Source organism: Sminthopsis crassicaudata, chromosome 3 (assembly GCF_048593235.1).
Source record: "Sminthopsis crassicaudata isolate SCR6 chromosome 3, ASM4859323v1, whole genome shotgun sequence".
Classification (NCBI taxonomy): Eukaryota; Metazoa; Chordata; class Mammalia; order Dasyuromorphia; family Dasyuridae; genus Sminthopsis; species Sminthopsis crassicaudata.
This window is the reverse complement of record NC_133619.1, coordinates 445,084,624-445,107,571: the sequence shown is the minus strand read 5'-3', so window position 1 is coordinate 445,107,571 and position 22,948 is coordinate 445,084,624. Positions and strand designations below refer to the sequence as shown.

General features: G+C 33.8%; 1 protein-coding gene across 5 annotated transcripts in view; it reads right to left on the bottom strand.

Annotated features, from left to right (window-relative positions):
- STK39 (serine/threonine kinase 39) overlaps window positions 1–22,948 on the bottom strand; it is a 302,226-nt gene that overhangs the window by 149,824 nt on the left and 129,454 nt on the right. For all 5 annotated transcript variants that reach the window (XM_074303200.1, XM_074303204.1, XM_074303202.1 and 2 more), the window contains exons 6-10: window positions 18,812–18,921; window positions 18,569–18,670; window positions 16,065–16,198; window positions 10,516–10,564; window positions 10,348–10,413 (exon numbers count right to left, since the gene is read on the bottom strand). In XM_074303200.1, the coding sequence (XP_074159301.1) occupies window positions 10,348–10,413; window positions 10,516–10,564; window positions 16,065–16,198; window positions 18,569–18,670; window positions 18,812–18,921 (461 nt within the window). The remainder of the gene's footprint in view (window positions 1–10,347; window positions 10,414–10,515; window positions 10,565–16,064; window positions 16,199–18,568; window positions 18,671–18,811; window positions 18,922–22,948) is intronic.

Here is a 22,948-nt window from a genome sequence, read left to right as displayed (position 1 = left end):
CTGTCTTGGAAAGTACTGGGTTCTATCTCAGTGAGGAGCCTAAAAGACTACCTTCTGGATGCTCTAAAGAGGATTCTTTTTTAAATACAAATTGGATCAGATGGCTTAAAAGGTCAATTAATCAAGGCTCTCAAGATGAAAATACAAAATTGGAGACAGTCCCTGCCTTCATGGAGTCAATATTCTACCAGTGGAAGATGAACATGGTCACAGAAATATAAATCCATCCATCCACCCACACTACGGGAAGGAAAACAAAGCAGATGCTATGTTTTACATAAGAGGAAACTGAGACAGCAAGAGATTTATGTGACCCAGTCCCTAAAGAGCAGAGCCAGGTCTAGAGTACAGATGTATTGACTGCTCACCTGGGGCTATTTCCACTAGGCCAGATTATTTCAGGTGAAAACAGCTTTAAGCAATTGTTTTCCACTGATAATAATGCTCATGAAAATATATTAAGATGGTAAAAATAAAAAGCAACAGAAAATTTCCCTGAATATCTCTGTTTCCTTTACTCCAACATATGCCTCCCAGACAAATACCAAGATTGATATACCAGTAGGTTCTTAATCTTCTGGCTCTTCTTAATTACATGACAGCTCTAACCCAAAGAAAATGAGTTTCAGAAAAAACAAAGAATATGTGAATATGAATGGAAGCAAAATAAAACAGTGGTGTCAAATTCAAATAGCAACAGTGATGAGGAGTAAATGATGAGGAGTAAATTGGGGTCTAAACAAAGATGGGTCAGTTCCTTTCTCTCTCTCCTTCCTTCCCCAAAGTAACCAATGGCGGGTTTGGCAGCAAAGGAATTTGCTACTTAATGCTGTATGGAAACATAGTCTTTATTGATTAGAATGGAAACACCGGAGAGCCGGTGGGCAAAATGGCTGCATGGTACAAGGCCCATTTGCAAAGAGCAGATCCCCGAGTTCTCTCTTTTATACAGTGATGTAAATAAGATAAGGATTCTCTTGTTATCTTTTGAGTAGAGACAGAAGTCTCTTTTTGGTCTATTTGAGCAGATTAGAATGGGGGGCTGTAAAACCCCAAGCTCAGATAGCCCAAACCAGTTTGACCAGATCTTGTATCAAAGGTCCAAGTCCCAAAGGAAGTTGGAGATCAAACAAGGAATACCAAGGGGCTACCACCCTCAACAACAGGAGTCACTGTATTATAAGGATTCCTTATGTTTTGTGTTGATTTGGAAAACCATGTATTAATATTACCTATGGTTTATTATATTTTTATTTGTTAAATATTTTCCAATAACAAAAAGTTTATCTGGTTTGGCCAGATACTTAAAAGTACTACAGGCTGCATGTGAACTACAGGGCACTTATCTGACCCCTCTGATAGAATCAATCATGTGTGACACTTATGAGAGGCTACGATGGTACAACCACATACTTTAAAGTGTTTTTGTTGGGTCTGGAAAGTTGTATATACTCTTCTCTAGAAATCTAATGCACTAATGAGAGAATATTATATGATTATTCTCTTAAAATTCCCAAAGAGAGCTAGAGGCAGGCTTGAGGAGTCACATGGGAAGTGGGTAATGGGATGGCAAATCTCTTCTCTTCCACATGGAGAAGTACAAAGCTTAGAAAAAGTAATCTAATTACAGTTAACCTCATTCTCTTGGATTACCATTCACATCATCCTTAGCACCTGTTAGTTTAGGCAGGAAAGATCAAATCTCATTAATAGTCATAGCACTTGAGATGGTAGAAGCAGATTATTATCCCCATTTTACAGGTTGGAAATTAAAGGACAGAAAAGTCAAGATAGTTCTCTGGGTCATATAGTCAATAGGAAAACAAATAAAAATACCCTATAATTTTTGACTAGTGTTTTACTCAGGGGTCAAGAGAGAGAAAAAAAAAGAGGGATACCTACTACTTTCACATTTATTTCAGGCAGCATCATGTAATATACTGACAGATTATTTTCTTTCACTCAATTACATAAAGTTAACTTGTCTTAATATTTTTTCAGATTTAGAAGGGGAACCAATGGTCCTGGTGACACATATTAAAATGACAAATTGCCTAACTATCTGTGATTATATAGTTCTCTGCTCATAATCCAGCCAAGTCTTATGATAAAGACAAGCAGGCCTGACATCACAGGCCAACAGTCAGCACAGGATGCTCTATCAGACTTGACACATGCTCTCTCCTGCATGTGCTAACTCATCACGTTAAAAAAATAATAATAATGATACTATAAATTGTGCACAGGCAATTCATTAAATTTATCCACAGGGCAAAAAGAGAGTAGGAGACCTATGATAGGTGACTACAGATAAAACTAAAAGGCTACCAAAATCAAGAGAAACCTGCCCTGTAAGTACTATATATTCATACAGACTTACTGGAAGACTTAACAGCACTTTGAAAGTGAGCAGCCAAAGCTTAGAGAAAAAGAATTAGCTATTTTGACAACATCTTTTGCAGAAAGCCTTCACAATCCAGCAGTCTCTCTTTCTCTTCCTATTCCCCTCAATGTTCTTTCTCTCCTTACCTCTCTCTTCTCAGTTAATCAATAAACATTTATTTAAGCACTTACTGGTGCAAGACTCTGCTAAGCACTGGGGATAATACAAAGAGAGGGAAATGACTATGGGGAATAAAAAAATGATGCAAAAGGCAGACCCTGTACCTCAAGGAGCTCTAAAGAGGGAAACAACAAGACAATAAATATGTACAAACAAGCTATACACAAGATAATGGGAAAATAGGGAATGCACTAAAAATAAGAGGGCTTGGATAAAGCTTCTTGTAGGGATGGATTTTAGTTGGGATTTAGAGGAATCCAACATGCTTCCATTCTTTCCGTTGGCAATCTCACCTACTCTTATACCTTCAACTACTACCCAGAGGTGTATGACTCCATGTTCCTATCTTCAATTCCATAAATTTATTTAGCACATTTTGTATGTAAAACTTTGCTAAGTGCAGGGAGAAAATACCAGGTTAGATAAAAGGGATATTCACTAATAAATGTATGATGTATACCCCCCACCCCCAAAAAAGGGTTCCTAATAAATGTATCACAGAGATGCAATTAGTTGTGACAATTACTATATACATAATGTTGTATGATTTAACATGTTTTCTTTACAAAACTCACATTTACTACCTACCTTTATGACCTTTAGCAATCCACAGATAAATACACCATGCTTGATCCAAAATGAATGCTCAAAGAACTCCTGAGTGTTGATAGGAGCAGATATTTATCCCCATTTTACAGGTTGGAGATTAAAGGGCAGAAAAGTCAAGATACTCCTCCAAGTCATGCAATCGATATGTAAAATAGACAAAAACAATTTGGACTAGTGTTTTGGTCAGGGTCAGAGAGGGAAAAGGGAAATAGATGCTATTACTTATACAATTATTTCTGACAGCACATAGAAAATACACTGACAGAACATTTTTTTTTCAGCTCATTCACAATACATTGACTACCATAAAACAAAGGGAAAGAACAATAACCCAAAAATAATAATAAATCATGATTAAATGTGAAATTGCAATAACTATGAAATATTAATTGCTTGCAGCTAAACCAGTCTACCATAAAAATAATTACTACCTATATTATGTTATTTTTTTCTGTGATAAAGTATCCAATGGGTTACTTTGTAAAAATAGAAAATATAATAATAAAATTCCTCTGGAGAAGTAAAAATTCTGTGATATCAAGAGAAAGAATGAAATGAATTAGGAAGGGAGATCTCAAAGTGCACTACAAACATAATCATCAAAATCATTTCTAACTGATTAAAAAATAAAAAGATTGTTGAAAGCAACAGATTAGTTATGTGAGGCAGAGAAGCAAACATGGTTAGTATAATGTCCATAAACCCATAAGCCTCAACTATTGTGATAAAGACTCATGAACTGGCAAAAACCACTCAGGAAATGAGAAAAGTTAGGAGAAAGTAGGCCTAAACTGAATACACACACCATCATGTGTTCCAAATGGATATATGATCCAAATGTTAAAGGTCACATCATTAACAAACTAAATATACTAATAACACTTTATTTTTAAAAACAAAACAAAAACTGTTCTTCCTTTGACTGTTGTGTTGCCTTTGAGTCTTATCTCCTAGCTCTAATTACAAAACAACTCTAACAGCAGTTAACTTAATATATTATCTTTCATATCCTTCACATCCTATCTTTTCCCACTATCACTACTTTAGAACAATCCCTTATAATCACATCCTTGGTTTAGAACAACTTTCTAAAAGAGTCCCACATCTTCACTGCAACCTATCCTTCCCATGTGGCGAGACTAATATGTAAAAATCTGACCAAATCGCTTTTATTCAAACTTCTCAGGGGCTTCCTACTGTGTATCAAATAACTTTTAACTGCCTTAGACCTAGCATTCAAGGCCTCTACAACATGGTATTTCCTTCTCTCAGGTCAAACTTTATCTACTACTACTCTCCTTCGTATGTTCTATACTCTGATAAAAGTCTACTGTCTATCACCGACAGTCCATCCTTTCTTGCTGCCATATCTCTGAGTATTAAGGTTATTCCTTTGGTTTGGAATACCCTTTTTTCCCTTCAGTATCTACCTCACAAAATCGTAATTTAGCTTTCAAAAGCAGACTTAAATAAATCCTACCTCCTCTTTCCTTCATTCCTCCCACAGAAGTTGCTGTTTTGTCCTTCATTCTCCAAGACAATTATGATGTCAGAGAGGTGATTCCATGACCCAATCACAACGGGAAAAATCTTTTGTCCTTTGGATATTAAGTAGTACTGCTTCCTTCTCTTAGGTATTTAGTCTACTCAATTCCACAATGACCCTTCTAGCCTAGTTACATACTCCCTGTTTACTACAATTATTTCATATTCATGTGTGGGTTAGCTTCCCCTTCCCCCATGAGAGCAGAAGCCACTTCCTATCCTTCTTGGGGGCCGGGGGAAGACAGTGAACAGAGCGCTGGTCCTAAAGTCAGAAAGACGAGGATCAGAGGTGTGCCGGCTGGGTGACTCTGGACAAGTCCCTTACCTGCTCTGGGTCTCAGTTTACTCAAATGTAAAGTGAGGATAATTGCAGCACCCATCCCCCAGAGTGGCTGTGAGGATCACATGAGAAGGTATTTGTAAAGTGCTTCACAAACCAAGAAGCACTTCTATCAATGCCAGCTATTATTTGTTTTCATCTTTGTGTCTTTCACACATAGAGTGGACCTTATAGGCTAAGTAAAAATTGAGGCAGCTAGGTGGTACAGGGGATAAACAGCACAGGCCTGGGGACAGGAAAATCTGACCTCAGAGCTGCCCTCAGACATTTAGATGTGTGATCCCAGGCAAGTCCCTTAATCTCTATTTGTCCCAGTTCTCGAGAAGGAATTATAAAACTACTCCAAGATCTTTGCCAAGAAAGACTGTCTTGTAAAACAGGACCCAAATGAATGACTGAACAACAGCATTAACAATTTAATAAAGAAAGGAGAAAGGGGACAATTATATAGTTGGTGAACTTTGAATTCAAACTATAAATCACCAAAATAAGGAGGGGAAATTCATCAATCAATTTACACATTCAAAAGAAGGGAAAGGAACAGTAGTATTCAGCATACATTTAATCAGTGTCTATACATTCTAGAAACTGGGGCACAAAGATAAAAATGTCACTGCTCACTTAAACTTTATATTTTATTGGAAGGCTATGCTATAAAATAAACACAAATGTGGAAAACTAAAGAAAGTAAGATTATAACAAGGCAAGAGATGCAGTGTCAATACATTAGAAACTAAGTTGTGCCCATCAATTGAGGAAGAGATGAATTATGAAATACAGATGTGCAAATGATGAAGAGGATGGTTTCCCAGAGAAACTTAGGAATACTTATATGAACTAGGGAGAGTGAACTGTGCAAAACCAAAACAATTAACACAAAAACAAACACATCATTAAGACAAATTATTTTGAAAGACTTAAGGATCTGATCAACACAATGATGAGAGGACCAATTAGGCTACCTACCTCTTAACAAAGAAATGATAGACCCAGAGTATTTTTGGGAAATAGCCAGTGCAGAATTTATTTTGCTTGACTCTGCATATTAATTATGAAGATTTTATTTTTCTCCCTTACTCCCATCACCTCCAATGAGTGACAGAGAAAGGAAAATAGATTTTTGTTTGCTGAAAAATAAAAATTTTAAAAGGGGAAAAAAGAGGGGGACAAGGACAAGAGAATAGACCTGGGACAGGCAGAAATTCAGAGAGGCTTTCATAAGAGAAGATGTATGTACCTTACTTAAAGCTTCAAGGAAGACAAGGATTTTGAAAGGAAAATGTGAAGAGGGAGTAAATTCCAGACCTGAAGAATGATGGAAGAAAAAAGAATATTATGACAGAGCCAACACCACCCAAAGACTGAGCTACTGACTTTTCCTATGTCACCAGAATCACTATAAGCACCTAAAACACTACAAATTAACAAATAGCACACTGCTTCTCAAAAGAATGATTAAAGTATTTTCCCAGTAGTCAATGAGTAAAAACAGAATAGCTGATTTCAATTTTAAACTTGATTAATCTCACTTTGGCTCACAGGAATCCTAAGGGATTGTTCCAAGCACCAATACAAGATTTTGGTATACAATAATCTGAAGTTGATGTTGTGTCCATTTCTAGTCAAAATGAAAAAGAAACAAAGATTGAGATTGCCTCACTTTGGAGGGAACTCAGGCACACTGAAAAAAAAAAACAATAAAATTAAAATCCAAGATACATGAACCTGTACCTTTTCATTTTCCCCCTAGTCCTTCTTATGTAAGCTGAAGGATAAGGCTGGGCTATTTAACAACTTCAGGTATTCATAGAAAAGTCATTTCTTCTAAAACTGAACTTACAGACAAGTTTTATCCCTTGTGCAGATATGAGATAGACTGAAAGATTAAGCTGCAAACCTTGAGAGAGCTCTCCAGCAGTAATGAATGTAAAGAATATAAAGTCACTAGTGAAGATTTCACATACTCTAGGAAATTCCAACTGCCTAAACATTGTCCTCAGCAAATCTCTTCCAGACTCTACAACTGGCTGTCTATCTCCTTCACAAAAGTTCTAAGTCTTTTTTTTTCTGTCATGAATTCTCCAAACTCTCCATCATCTTTGGCAGTCTGAAGAAGCTTATGGACCCTTTCTCAGAATACTGCTTTTAAATGCATGAATGCAAAAGAAATCAAACACACTGAAATAACATTGCCTACACATAAATACTATATGCATACATACACTTTTTTTTTTTTAGGTTCATAGACCCTAAATATTTTCTGCCTTATGCCATGATTTATCCTCCTGAAGAAGAGAGCTGTTAAAAATGAAACAGGTTAACACAGCAAATGATAGTGAATTCTAAGTCAAGGGTTGTTCTTTTTTAAGAAGAGATAACTGTTTGTTAAATCCATTATATAAAAGGTAGCAGACGAAAGAGCAAACATGAAATCAGGAAGACCTAGATTTAAACCCCACTTCAGATATTTTAGTAGCTGTGAGGCTGAGGAAAATAATTCTAATTATCATTTATAAAGATTCTTGCTCAAGAATGGTTTGGACTATATAATTTCCAAGACATGAGGGTATGTGATTTTATGATCATTGTGACTCATTTCAATGACAATCTTTCATTTTAAGAAATGAGAAAATAAGCATGGTAGTACTAAAATCTTGAAATCACAAAATGTCAGTGCTGAAGTGACTTTGAAAATTATCTAGCTCAACCCATTCATTTTACAGATAGGAAACCGAGGCCCAGAATGGCCTATGACTTTGCCCAATGGCACGACAGTATAGCTATTAAATGATACAAGACATGTTTGAAAAACTACATCTAAACCTCATTTTATTTTCTCCTAAAATAAATCAAGTTATATCTAAATGTCAAATTCAGTCTTACAAAATATTTTATTAATATTTCTCATCATACATGTATGCACATATATATTATGCTTGTTGATTATATGAAAAACATACAGCTAAATGACTTTGCCACTCTGGTTAAAACTGTAACGAAATACCTATGATGAAAAATCCTACATACTTCACTGAAGTAATAGAAACAAAATTATGTTAACAGTATTACCTTCATTTTATGTTGCTCAATAAATAACATTTCTCCAGGAAATATTAATAGATGACTAAAATTATTAAAAATTTGTTATTACCTCTTCATTTTGAGCAATGTCAGATTTTCCAGTGCAATTTTTAATGTCACCCAGGGGATAATTATAAGTTCATTAAAAAACTACAAAAATGACTCTCAGCAAACAGTTAAAAATACAACTCTTACAATTCTAAATTATGGAGGAGCTAGGGGTAAGAGGCCATGGGGAGAGGTAGATAATTGCTTCAGGAAAAAATATTAGTCATTGAATCTAACAGAGATAAAAGACAATAAAGATTTCTTGGGTATTCAATTTTATTCACATAATCAAATAACAAATGTAACATCATGTCTTGTCTAGTAAGTAATTTCTTTAAAATTATGACATACACAAAAAAAAGTATATTTTGCTCACACAATATGGTTTGGCCCTACCTCATTTTAAAATTATATTGAACTCCTCCCACCTTCTTCTCCTACCACCTACGATTAAAAAAAGTGTGGCAGACATTATTTCTCCTTAGACATCTTCAAGGAAAACAAACAAAAAGTACAAGAACATAAAAGTTAAAATACACTATGTTTTCTTTAAGATCATTATCTAAAATTCTATTTTGGGGACTACAGGCCAATGCTTGGTGTACTTCATACTGGTATCTAATTCTAAATTTGAACAGAACTGATCAGTGATTCTCAAAATAGAATTTATTTTTGTGAGAAAGGGGGAGAGCCCTTATACTTCCTCTAACTATCCTAAATACTCTTTTAACCAAAGGAACTATTTGATATACATTTTAAAAGTTCACATTTGATAGAGAACCTGCACACTTGATAGAGAATTTGAAAATAGCCAGAACCAAGGACAAATAAAATTCAAACCAAATCATGTTATTTTTATTTTACTATTAAGAATATTTCCGAGAGAGTAAAGAGGGAGAACACTTTAAAAAGTAGATGGATTTATACTTACTGACAATTCTACTTTATGGATATTCTTTATCCCTTTGGTCTTCAAAGATTTCTAGTTATCTGCTTCTCTCCCCATAAAAGTTGTTCCTTAAAAGTCTTTGTAATTAAACTTTCTGCCTCCTACTCTACATTGAGTTCAGATTTATGATTTCATCCATGTGAGGAATTCACAGGATAAAAATTCAACAGCAATTCTGTAACTTAAAGTCCTAACAGGTAAATTCTTAAAGTCTCTTTTATAAAAACTTTAACATCTGAATTTGAAATCATCAGCTAAATTTAGTCAAGTTGCACTAAATTCAGTCATGTTACATAAACTTCAATAAAATCCAGTGTTAAGAGGTTAATGTTTATTGACAGTAACTTCTATAGCACTAGCTGGAAACTGTTTTTTACATTTTTTGACCATCTTATTCATAGTTCAGAATAATAGTTTAGGTTCAGAAAGTTAACTTTCTTCCTCCTAAGATATCTAATAAATATATACAGCCTCACTGAAATAACTTAATTCTAGAGTGTCTTTAAAATATTTTTACCATACTACTAAAATAGAAAATAAAATAAGCCAAACTTTCCTGAATTTTATAAAAAGAAAAAGAGGTGTAAAAAAATTGGCATTTTTAAAAAATAACTACTCTAATTTTAAAATAAATGACCACTCAATGACTCTGTGCCAAACACAAAATAAAATCACCACATATATTAGCACAAAATCTGTAATAGATTAACCCCTAGCTAAGCCATTTTAAAAATTATTGCTTTAATTCCTCCCACTACCAATAAAAAGGTGGTCTTACAGAAAATAGGCTCCAGATCTTTGATGAGCAAATACTCAAAGCCCAGAACTCATTCAAACTAACCAATCAAATTTTATTTTTGTCATCTAAGATTATATCAGAAACTGTGCTTGATTTTCCTTTTAATGCCCAGTTATCATCAATGCTTTGAATATATCTGAAATTTTAAATCCTCATTTTATCTATTTATTTCTGCCTCCTTTCCTATAACCTTCTTTTCCCCTTTTACCAAAACTACTGAGTTTTAGTCATTCCAAGATGAAAACACAAGCAGCAAAATAGACAGGATTGTCAGCAAAAAGAAGGGGTTTTGGTAAATCATCAAGTAAAAATTCCATCTTTATATGAGACAGTGTCTTCCTCACTTCCCTAGGAAATCCAGTTTTTTCAACAGAAGAAACTTCCACAAGGATGTGTCATCTGAAGGATCTTACCTTTTTGGCTCTCTGTGCTATATCTGGTGTCCTTGTGAGAAGCTTTTCAATCAGATATTCTCTATTCTGTAAAAACAGACATTCCACCAGTTAAAATCAACTTAGATGCACTGAAATTCATCATCTCAAAAGAACAGGTTGACTTATGAGGGTTATGAAACAGTTTACCTTGGCTTTCTGGAAGAATTTGCATTTTAAAAGTTCTGCTGCTGTGGGCCTGAAAGATCAATAATAAATTAGAGGTGAAACAATGACCACTCAATATATACAGTGCTTGAATGAAATAACTCAAATTCCAGAGTATTCTTTACAAGACCACATGAGGAATAGCCAAACTGTCTATTAAACTGTAAAATGGATCCACATAAAAAAGTAGCAGTCTTTACAAGTTAAATACATGGGTCAAAAATAAATCGACTAACTTTGATTCTTACTGCCCATGGCAAAGTCCATGTTTAGGAGAGACAGCAAAGTGATCATGCTGCAGCCTAAATCCTTTTTCTGTATCAATAGTAATGGGAGATCACAATCTGCATGTGCCATGATCCTATCCTCCTGCTTGTGGTAAAGTCCCTTGGGCCCAAGAAGATCTGTCAGAGAAGAAAACACTACAAAGATGTTCTTAAGAGTTATTTGGAAACATGTAAAAGTGATGCACACTCTGGGAGAGTAATCTTGTACTTCCAACTTGTCCACAAGTTGGCCTATAAACTTTTAGGAGGGAAGGTCTGTGCTCTACTGAATCTTCCTCAGGGATTTCCAAAATGAATATTGTATATACATGGAGAAATGTTTATTGCACTGGGTGTAGAGAGTTGGAGAACTGACTTAAAATACTTGCCCCCCAAATATAGAATGGCTCTGAGTTCTATATTCTGTTTTTTTTTTATTTACAAGTACCATTATTATTTCCCCTCACCAACAGTCAGTTCAGGGGGCACAGTTTAGAGAATGCTTATCCAGACTTCTATCCTTAGATTTCAAGTGGAGGAGTAGTCATATCTCTGGACAAAACACACAAAATTATGGCACCCATTATATGAAACTACCATCAACTACTCTCCATAGAGGAAGCATGATGTAGGAATGTAGGAATGAAGAAGCCTTCAAGTTGTGCCTCGGATTCAGTGGCTTGGCCATGAGCTGGTCACTCAGTCTGTCATAGCACCCAGGAACAATCTAAGTTATATGTGAACTGCCTGACATAATTTAATTTAGGGAAATTTTGTTGGGATTTGTGTTCTTTTAACTTACGAAGTCAAATCAAAACATTAGGGAAGGGAAGAGATGCACAGGTTGGGATATGAGGTGATTATAAGTTTTTTGATATCTTTATGTGCAAGAAGTTAAGAAAAGGTAGAAGGGGCAAACTATTCATAGAATCTGCTATAAGAAACATTTAGATATTTATTAATAATAATGATGATGATAGCTAGCATACATAGGCCACTTTTAGATTTCACAAATATCTCATTCTACACTGGCACAACTCTGGATTGGGGTACTATTACTATCGCATTTTACAGATGAGGAAACTGAGGCAGCAATGTTAAATGACTTGCAAGAAGGTCACATGGTAAGTTTCTCAGACAGAGTTTAAACTTAGATCTTCTTGACTCCAAGTCCAGAGCTCCAGCCACTGGGTCACTTAGTTGTCTCTCTTGTTTCACAATCTAAAGCAAAACTGTGGGGCTTCCAAAAGAAAGGAAAATGACCATCATACTTTAAAAATCACACAGAATTTTAAAATAACATGATGCTAAAATATTTAATGGGTCTCTATTTGGCTAAGTTATCACTACTTTTAGTACTTCATGCTCTAGGATACAATTTCAAGTCCACATTAACGACCTCGTTAAAATTGTAAAGATTCACTAAATAAAAGACTGGGAGTGAGGTAAATGGAGTGAGGAAGAGGGACAGTGAATGCACAAATGAGATATTCAAGTAAGAAATGAAGCTCTTCTTACTTTCCCACTCAAGCTTTCCCCCTGGTAATTTCTGCTCCAGGACAAAGTACTTTCTCTCCACAATATCAGACTAACAGTGTTTATTCTCAGGGTATAGAGTTTGTACAATAATATTATTTTCTAAGACAACACTATTTCTGTAGCAACAAGGAAAGCAGGTCCAAAAGCAAAGTAGGAAGAGAAAAAAAAAGGGGGGGGGGAAGCTTCTCGTTTCTTTATATACCTTCTTTTTCATCAAATAACACCTCACCAAAAAAAAAAAAAATCCACTATGTAAGACCAAGAAAAGGGTCAACAGATTACAGTACACACTTTTTAAAAATAACTAATTTAAACAACAGGTACTGCTTTACTAAATGTACACAGGGCAAAGAAACGGCAAATGACTGAGCCCACTTTCTCCCTAAAACCAGGTAAATAAATTAAAGCCTTGAAAGAGGAGCCAACAAATCTCTCAATAGCAATACACCTCCTGTGAGGATAAACCGAAAATGGATTTAGAACAGACTGGTAGGCATCATAGGCTCACAGGCTTTAAGAGTAGGAAGGTACACCTGAAGGCTAGCAACTAGTGCAGTTCTCTTACTTTACAGATAAGGAAACTGAGCCCTGGAGAGAATAAGGGACTTGCCCAAGAGAGAAGACAGAGGCAGGATGCTCTTGAACCCGGGCGCACCCTTTCCATTGCACCCCACTGTCTCACAGAGAGTAGGTATAAGAGAACAAAGACTTTTAGGAAGCCTCAGTATTTCAGTAGTTACACTTTTATGTAACAATGGCACAGGAGAACTGTGTGACTCAAACCTTTTGGCTGACACAGATAGAGAAGACATTACACTGCAATTATGTTCCCTCCCTTCATGGTTACCAGCAATTTTCCACTGCAATGCAACACAATATAAATAGAGGAGGCTCCCTGCACCTAAAGGAAAGGTTCATGTTCAGAGTGATGATTCATTTTAAAGCTTTTAAAGCCACACAGCACTCTACAAGTTTTCAGTTTTCATAAGATTTAACAGCTCCTCTCCCTTAAATAAATTATTCTCTTGAGCAAACAATGGATTAAGGATAACACTGCTTTTTGTATTTTTAAATCCATTAAAACTTTATTTAAAAATACAAAAACTTTTCTTAGCTCATAGGACATACAAAAGCAAAAACCACAAGCTGGAAGTCCACCCCAAAGAATCCTCTTGTTCATAAATAGATACTCTTAAAGGAGCAGAAGGAAATATAGTGTAGCATAACAGTTCTTAATTTGGAGTCTGAAAAGCTTGTTTAAAAAATATATAAATTAGAATAACTGTAATTTAATATAATTAGTTTCCTTTGTATCACTATGTATTTTATTTTATATATTTGAAAAATATTATTCTGGGAAGGGGATATTCTTAGGCTTCCCCAGACCCATAGAGTTCTATGATACAAAGGTTAAGAAGCCCTGGCTCTGGTGTTTTAAAAATTCCAAAATAAAAATGTTTATTTTTTTGTACCTTGCTTAAGCAAAAGTCACTTCTTTTTCCCCCTAAAGAAATGCTTAAATTTCTTATTTCTCATATTTCACACAAATTCCATTTCCCTATTTTTAAAAGAAACTTTGAATTCTCCTCAGTGTTCCAGTCATAAAACTGGCACTGATTTTTTTTTTTTAAAGAATGGCTGGATATTTTGTCAACTCTACCATGTCTGGACAATACGTAAGGCACATAAGTGCTTAATAAATATGTATTAATTGGCTATTTTATAAATGTGCGACTTTGAACACAATTTTACACATTATCAGGTAAATTTCAAAACTAGTTCAAGGAGCACGCTGAAAAATAATGATCCATTGCTGATGGGAAGGATGAAGGATTGAGGGGAAGAGCAATATAAATTCTGCTTCTGCCTTAAAGTCATTTTTACTCAGCATTATCATTAATGACTGTAATGAATGGCAAAGTACTTACTTTACAACCTAGAATAAAAAGAAGAGATGAGAAAGGGCTCTATTAGAATTTAAAATTATTTTCACCAACTTTAAGTTTGATGACAAATAAATGGGACAAAGTAACATTAAAGAATAAGGCCACTGCAATATAATAATAATAAAGAGGCCAAAAATAAGACAAATACAAGAAAAATGGTAAAAATGAAAAATCATAAATGAATTACTTGGGAATGACAAAGTAACAATTCCATTATGAAAAATGCTAGCATAAGCTTATTAAAGTACTATCCCCAAAGATGGGCTTTAAGCTTTAAGAAAAATGAATTTCAAAAAAATTGGAATGCAAGACCTACAAAAACATGGATTAAAAGTTCGGGAACTGTTGGCTCTAATAAAGGATGATTTAATTAATAGTCAAGAATACAAAAGTATTTTCTGTAAGAGAAAAACCTTAACATTTTGTACATGGGATTTATCTAAGAGAAGACAAAAAATTTTCTAAAGACATTATTATAAAACGGAAAAATGATGGAAGAAAGATATACTTTGCTACAGATTTTAAACTATATATACCAAGTTGTCTAGTATGATTTAAATATACTATAATGGAAAAAAAGTTTTGGAGTGACCTTCTAAAATCAGGCCTCAAATCCCACTTATACCATTTATTAAGTAGATGACTGTAGATAAGCTGGTAAACCTTGGGCCTCACTTCTTCCAAACCAAAATGAAGATGTTAGAATACAAGGCCTCTAACATTTTTTTCCCTAGCTCTAAAACTTAAGATTCTAAGTACTTTGCTGTCTGAAGTAGAGGGATGACTAAACCAGACAATTTCTCAAAATCCATGAATGTACTATATAATTTTGAATAGTGACCTAATCAAGGTCAGCTTTGGATTTATCAGTAGGAACCAATATGAGAAAGGTCTAAGTTTAGGACATATTACCTACCAGTAGTTCAGATAACCAATAGTCGTAATGAAGTAATAATGATTACAGTAATATATCATAGCTACCTAAGGTATTTTAAAGTCACTGTTAAGGGAGAAAAAACTTGACTATGAGAGCACATATTCACAGCAATAATCCAAGAATATTAACATTACCATTCCTGCTAATTGAATACCATTTGTTTCTTATGTTAATTGATTAATCTTTTTAATGTAAAATCTCCTTAATCTTCTTTACTGATAATCTTGTAAGTGGTACAAACAGTTTGTTCTGTATGGAAAAAGCAACTCATGAAAAATTCAAAAGCTATGCCTACTTTAGACTAGAGTTGGCAAGATATCCAAATAGAAGGTCAGTTTGACCTACCCTGTTTAAGATGTTAAAAGAGCTTTTAAATGCAGCATTGAAAATTTCCTTTGCTTTTTTCATTTCATGAAAAGAGTCTCCTAATACCTAAAATAAATCCTGATAATGGCAATAAGACCCCATGCTGTAAGATCTTGCTGCATTTACCTTTTGAATTCATGGGCACATGAGTGACAAGTATTCTCCAAACCCTGTCTTTCTTCTCCCTGTGCAATTTTACCTTTGGCAAAAATGACATGTGGTCAATTTGATTACCTAGGCTCAGGGATGATCTCCATCTCTTATAATCCTTCTCATAAATAATAATAATTACTTAAATCACTTTGTGTGTAAGTGTGCATGTAAGGGAATCATGAAGGGAAAAGTATGTGTATATGTTTCTTTCCTCATCAATAAAGACTGAAATAAATGATGTCTTAATGTCTGTTTTAATTCTAACATTCTATAACTTCATGACTTAGGTCAAGTAATCAGCTTATACTTGAAGATATGACATACCTTTTAGAAGGATCCTTTTGAAGGCATAATGAAAGTAATTTTCTAAAGGACTTGCCATATTTTTTCATCATTTCTTTGTCTTCTACTCCAGTTTCTAAAGTGGGAGGATCATTTTGCAATGTCAACATTAACACCTGCATCAGAAACAAAAGAAAAGTTTTAGTACTTTCCTTCCTGAAAGGAAGGCAATTTCAACAAAGAAAAGTCTTATATTTTACATAAGGTACTAAAAAAGAAGATTCTAATGTGAAAACTCCTCAAAATTATATTCTTTTCCAACATATTAAGGATTTCTATTTTCTTTCATACAACATGCATATATGGTTTATATCCTTTTTTAAACATTACTAACACATATGAAATCTATTACATATGTTGAGAATAAGTCACCGAAAAAAATTTTATTAATAAGTTGGCTGATATATTTTGAAAATGCCTTATATATTATAAAAGTTAATTTTAGAGAAAGACAGCTGAACAATAATAGTACAAAATGTCAAATATAACAAGAGACAGTCTGTCACTTCTGATTTCATATCATTCTAGATTGGGAGAGCATAGCCAACATCCCACCTTCACACAAATATCCAATTAAAATGAAAATTTAAGGACATAGTAAAAGTCATGCCAGTAGAGAATTGTTTACTTTTCAGTGAACCAAACTTCCAAAAGAATCAAATCACTGAAACAGAATAGTATAAATTGTCTTAATGGAACTATAATAATCATTTTAAGGCATGGAACTACCAGCCCATGACTAGAAATAAAAAGTGAAAAAAGGAATTTTAGAGAATTCACAAGATCCAAAAAGCATCTGAGTAAATTCAATAAACAAATAAACAAAAAAGGAACACACTATTTGCAACAAACTAAATGAAATAACTCAGAATCTTACAACTTAAAAAAATAAAATAAAATCGCAATACACCAAATCCTAAGGAATAGAATGATTTTCCTTCTTTTGGAAATGACAGAACATACACATAATAGTAGGTAATGTGTCCAAACTGAACTTAAAAGACAGAGAAAGAGAGATCTTGGATAAGAAGAGCTGTTAATACCCAGCTAAAAAGAACCTTCATATCTCAGTAGAACAAAAGGAACACAATCTTAAACCAAAAAGATTTAATTCCTTCCTTTTAAGCACTACTTGAGATGATCTGTCAGCACATTCAAAGGAGAAAAGGGGAAATCAGCTTCCTGGAGCCAAAAATCATTTGTTTTTGAAAAGTAGATTTTGCAAATAAATTATTTCAAGCTACAAAATGTTCTTACACCATGAATTCACAAATCAGTATTAATTTATGCCAAGAGTGTTGTGTGAATCTAGATTCTTCTCCAATTCCTTCAGATGTCAAATAAATATTTGATAAAGAAATAAAGTGGATAATTTATTGTTTGCTGGGGATAGCAAAAAAGAGAGACAGACAGACAGACAGGGACAGACAGACAGAGAGAGACAGAGAGAATTGTAAAACTTCATCAAGAAAGGCTCTTAGGATTTCAAACTAGAATTAGTATGACTTTGGTATGAAACAAAAAACACTAGGAAGAGAGAAAGAAAGCAAAAAACAAAAGGAATGAGGGGAGAACCCTGAAAAAAGAATGTTCTAAGTTATTTACAAATTCTTGATGGGAGAGAAGTACTTCAGCATTTTATTTTAAATGTATAATATCTACCCTAGGGAAAATAAAACTCTTTTGAGATTCTTCTTCTCAAAATAGTAATGTTTTTCCAATTTTTTTTCATTCTAAAATTTCTCAACCTCAACATATAGTTCAGGTATATTTAGCATTTGGTTTATAGAACCACAACCATGCTTGTGGGCTGGCTAATATTTTAACAAAAAAATATGAATATGTTCAAAACACATTTCCTATTATTAAACAAGTTCAACTACCTTGAATATAAATATATACCTATATATATTTTATAAGACAGTAACACATTTAAGATGGGGAATTAAGCCACAAAACTGATTTAATAATAGCTAATATTTATAGAATTCCAACTATGTGCCAAGAACTTTACAATTATTATTTCATTTGATCCTGACAATAATCATGGGAGATATGTGGTGTTATTATCCTCTTTTACAGATGAGGAAACTGAGGCAAATGAGTGAAGAGAACTGTCTGGGGACTACACAGCTAAGTGTCAGAGGCTGCATTTGAATTCAAGTACTCATGACTCTTGCATTCTATCTGCACTTTATCTGTTTGTGATTTCAAAAGGAGTAATATCAATATTTGTTACCTACCAACCATAATGAACAATTTCTTAATTAGCTCCATCCTCTGAACATAAAGATTCAATCCTGGCAGATACAATTGATTTTTTCACTCACAGCAACTCTATTCAACCACAAAACACTGAAATTGGTTGGATAACTTTTGTTCATTTTCAGAAATTTAAAAAAAAAAAAAATTAAAACAAAAAAAAGAACTGCAGATTTCTTGGAACTAAATTTAAGATCAAATGTATAAATTTCAATAATAATTACTTTCATAGGAGGATATTTGTGATAAGGTGCAGCTCCTGTTGCCAATTCAATGGCTGTTATTCCGAAACTCCACATATCAGCCTTGAAGTCATAGCCTCTCACCTATTGTTGCAAGAAGAAAAATACACTTTAATTTTACATATGAAATCATGTTATTTAGGATGTATTCATTTTTATTTATAACTTGTGTCTATATGATGTAAATTCACTGTACTCTATTCAATAATTGTGTAACCTTTTTACCTGTTCCATAACTTCAGGTGCCATCCAACAAGGGGTGCCCACAAATGTTTTTCTTACTTTATTACGAGTAACATCACCTCCTGTTGCCAAAAAAGCACTAACACCAAAATCTGAAAGAAAAAGGAACAAATGGAAATTTTTATTTGTGTAAGATTTTCTTACTTCTAAATTTGAAAAGGAACCTACAATACATATCATTACTATTGTAATGATGATACATTTAATGACATATAGCTTCACATTAGCCCAAATTCCCTGCCTGCATAGACTCTCAGAAGGTAGCTTTCTGTGTACAAGAACTTTAGACAATCTGCTTGTAAGATCATGTACAAAAACATCACAATAAGCACTCTTTTGGTTGGTTTGCTTCTTGTATTTTCTTGACTTCTTGACTCCAACTGACTTAGTGTTTTGATTTTTTTTTAAAATTTGGTTTTTAATCCAGCAATGAATAACTTCTATTGTCCACATGTTCCCTCTCTAATCTCAGATCTTTTTAGGCACCTTAACCAAAACCATAACAACAAATCTACAAACACTATTAGGTTTAAAGCAAATAACATGCCCAGATATGTCTCAATGTTTGGCTTTTGGATAATTCTTCTTGAATATATGGTGTTGCTTTATGAGCGCTAAACAATACCCTTTATAACATCTGTAATCCATTTAAAATTCTTTCACAGAGAAATAAATATAGGTGGGACAGATGTGTGAATATAAATGTATATGTCCATATTTGCCTTGCAAAATACAAATGTACAGTTTTACACTTAAAGAAGAGATAGGAAAAGAGAGATATTGGTGCAGACCTATAAAAAGAATCATATTGAAGTGATCTAGCATAACTGAAAGACAACAAATGCTTTTCAAAAAGGGACAAATGCTAATCAATCTAAAATCTTCAGAACTTCTCATACAAATTCTTTGATAAGATCGTGCTTTTTCAGCTGTCAGGGTGACATAAATGGCCACAGTACAAATTGAAATAAACTAAGGTCATAATTTATCAGAACTTTTTTGGGGGTTGTTCTATAGTTGGGATAATAAATTATAATTTTGCTATTTTATGTTGCTTTGAAAAAAAAAAAGTTTCCAAGTTGTGTTACAGTAATGATAGATTGTCATGATTTAAAATTTACAAATTCCCAATGAGACAAAATATAAGGAAAAGAACAAAAATTGACAAATGAAATCTTTGTTCTTTCATCCTCTCATGCTAATATTGTTCAAAAGTACATTTTTAAAGTATTTGGATTTATTTGTATCTGTCAAACTCAAAACCTTTGGTCAGGCTTCTGGGGCAAAAGAGAAGAACAATTCTCAAGGAGTACATTTAACTGGATTTAACTAGCTTTTTTAATACAATTACTGTACAGGACAGGGGAAAAGATAAAGAATCAAGAAAATTTCTTAAGATAATCACTTACATGGAATTTCTAATTCTGAAATAGATTCCAATTATGGACTTTATCTTAACTAAACTTAAAATAATTTCATGCTAATGGATTAATATAAAATAATTTTGCATAATCTACAAATTTATTTTATTGAGGCTATAGATAGAAAGTATTTTAGAAGAATTTGATCTTAAAATACACAAAATAAAGTAATATAAGATAAAGACGTACAGTTTTAAGATTGTGGGCTTTTTGTCTATTATCTCATTTTCTTATACAACTTAGCAACTTGCATTGGAAATTTATAAAACCTGAGAAAGACTTAAGGTTAGAGTACATTATTGGTCGAATCCTTTCTATAAATCCATCTTTCATAATGCAAATTATGGTAGGCTTACTCATAACATCATCTAAGAAAATTCATTAAAGAGAGCTAGAAAATTTTAAAGTCTCAGAGAAAAAAAAGATAATAAACATGTCAGAATTAGAAAATATTGTAACATCTGCACAAATATATGCAAATAAATACGCAATATGCTGAACAGATATTTCTTCTATGTACAGAGACAGGGAGGAGAGAGGAAGAAGAGAAGAAGGGAAGGAAAGAGGGAGGTGAAGAGGAAAGGGAAATAGAGAAGGAAATGGAGAGGGAGAAAGAAAAATTTATCACACACCTGCATTTATATGTGTACATGTTGTTATACATCTTCTTTGAGTGCTGGAGTTAAGGTTTTTATCTTTTTTTTTTTTTTTTCTCCAGATTTGGCATAAAGTAGGTAGCTCAGATTTTATTGGGCCTATTCTCTAAGCTGTCTTCCAGACAGAAATGCTACAGAAGAGACAGAAACAAAAGCAAAGGGCTCCAAGAATCCTGATGATGAAATCTAGTCCCCTCACTTCTTCTTTCAACACCTCTCAGATGAGAATACTACTACCATCCTATTAAAAATTTGCCCACCTTATTTTCTCCACTCTTATTTTCAGATGTTCCTCTCCTTTTTCCCACTCCATCCCCTAGATGGCAAACAATCCAATATATGTTATGCATAATATATGTTAAATCCAATACATGCTCTGCAGGCTAAAGTCCATGCCACATCCTGTTTTTACACAACCCCAAGTTAACTAAATTGAGGTTTTGACATAAATTTGATTTAAACAAAGTGACCCAACTATCTGCTTAGGTTATTAGTTCACTTTTCCCCCAATTAACATCACTATATTACTAGTAACCACATTTTGCTATTCTTTTTAGCAATTTGTTCACTTAGCAGTCACCAAATCTAACAATTCCTCAGAAATAACCTTTTGGGTCCCAAGATTTAACAATCACTACACCCTGAGAAAGCCTGTCATGGCTCTTGTTGCCAATGGGTTGGCGGAAGAACTACACTTGTCTGAGGTTGCAGAATAGCAGCTTCTCTGCAATATTCAGCAGGTTCTTCTATAATAAGTCTTTTTTAGTCCTTACTGTTAATGCCTCTGTCCCATATATATTTTATCTGTAAGAACTGTTAGTATCCCATCTGCCCCATTAGACTGTGAGCTCCTTGGGGGCAAGAAGCATTTTCCATTTTTAAGTCTCTTTTGTAAATATTCTTTGATTTGGCTTGTTAGAACCTGGACTAGAGCCCAGGTTGACCTGGCTGTGCAGTCACCTCTCTAACCACCTGACAGTGCTTCTCATAAAAAAATAAAAAATTTAAATTCTTTTTAAAAATGCACAAGGCAGAAATTCCAGTGGATCAAACTGAACTTGTGGCAGCAAGCACTGTGTTAAGATAATGAAGAGGATTCAATTCAATTAAGTATCTATTAAGTACCAAGAACTGTGTATACAGGACAATTTAAAAATGGCTCCTACTCTTAATCAACTTCCAGTTCACTACATACAAACTTGCACAGTCCCTGCCAACAAGAGTTTATAATCAGGTTGAGAAAAACAAGACATAAAACAAGAAAGTCAGTAATACCATACATATGATAATAGAACACAAATATAGCACTGACACTAAAGGCTAAAGAAATTCTGTGGAGAAAAAAAAAAGTGATCTAGGATTATCAGGAAACACTTTATGAAAGAAAAGAATTTAAACCAAGCCTTAAAGAATGTGGGGTAAGGTTTGGAAACGAAGAGCAGAAGATGCAGAAGATGATGAAATGAAAAGAAGATACAAGGATAACATGGAGGGCATGTGAGGCTCAGAAAAAAGTCTGGTCTGATACAAGCAGAGGATTCATAATTTGCAAATAACTGAGCATAGGACAGGCTAAGCAGAATTTCCAGATTTTCTTCTTTACCCTTTTTCCTTGATAAAGATTTCAAATTAAGTAAATGTTTTTTCTTTTTCTTTTCTTTTTTAAGCTTTTTATTTTCAAGACATATGCATGGATAATTTTTCAACATTGACCCTTGCATAGCTTTGTGTTTCAGATTTTCCCCTCCTTTTCCCCACTCCCTCCCCTAGATGGCAAGCAATTCAATATATGCATGTTATAATATATGTTAAATACAATATGTATAAACATATTTATATACATATTATACATATACACATATTATAAACATATTACTGCACGAGAAAAACCAGATCAAAAAGGAAAGTGAATGACTAAGAAAACAAAATGCAAGTGATCAACAGCAAAAAGAGTGAGAATGTTATGTTGTGAACCACCTCAGTTCCCACAGTCCTCTCTCTGGGTGTAGATGACTCTCATCATCTCATCATCACAAGATCAC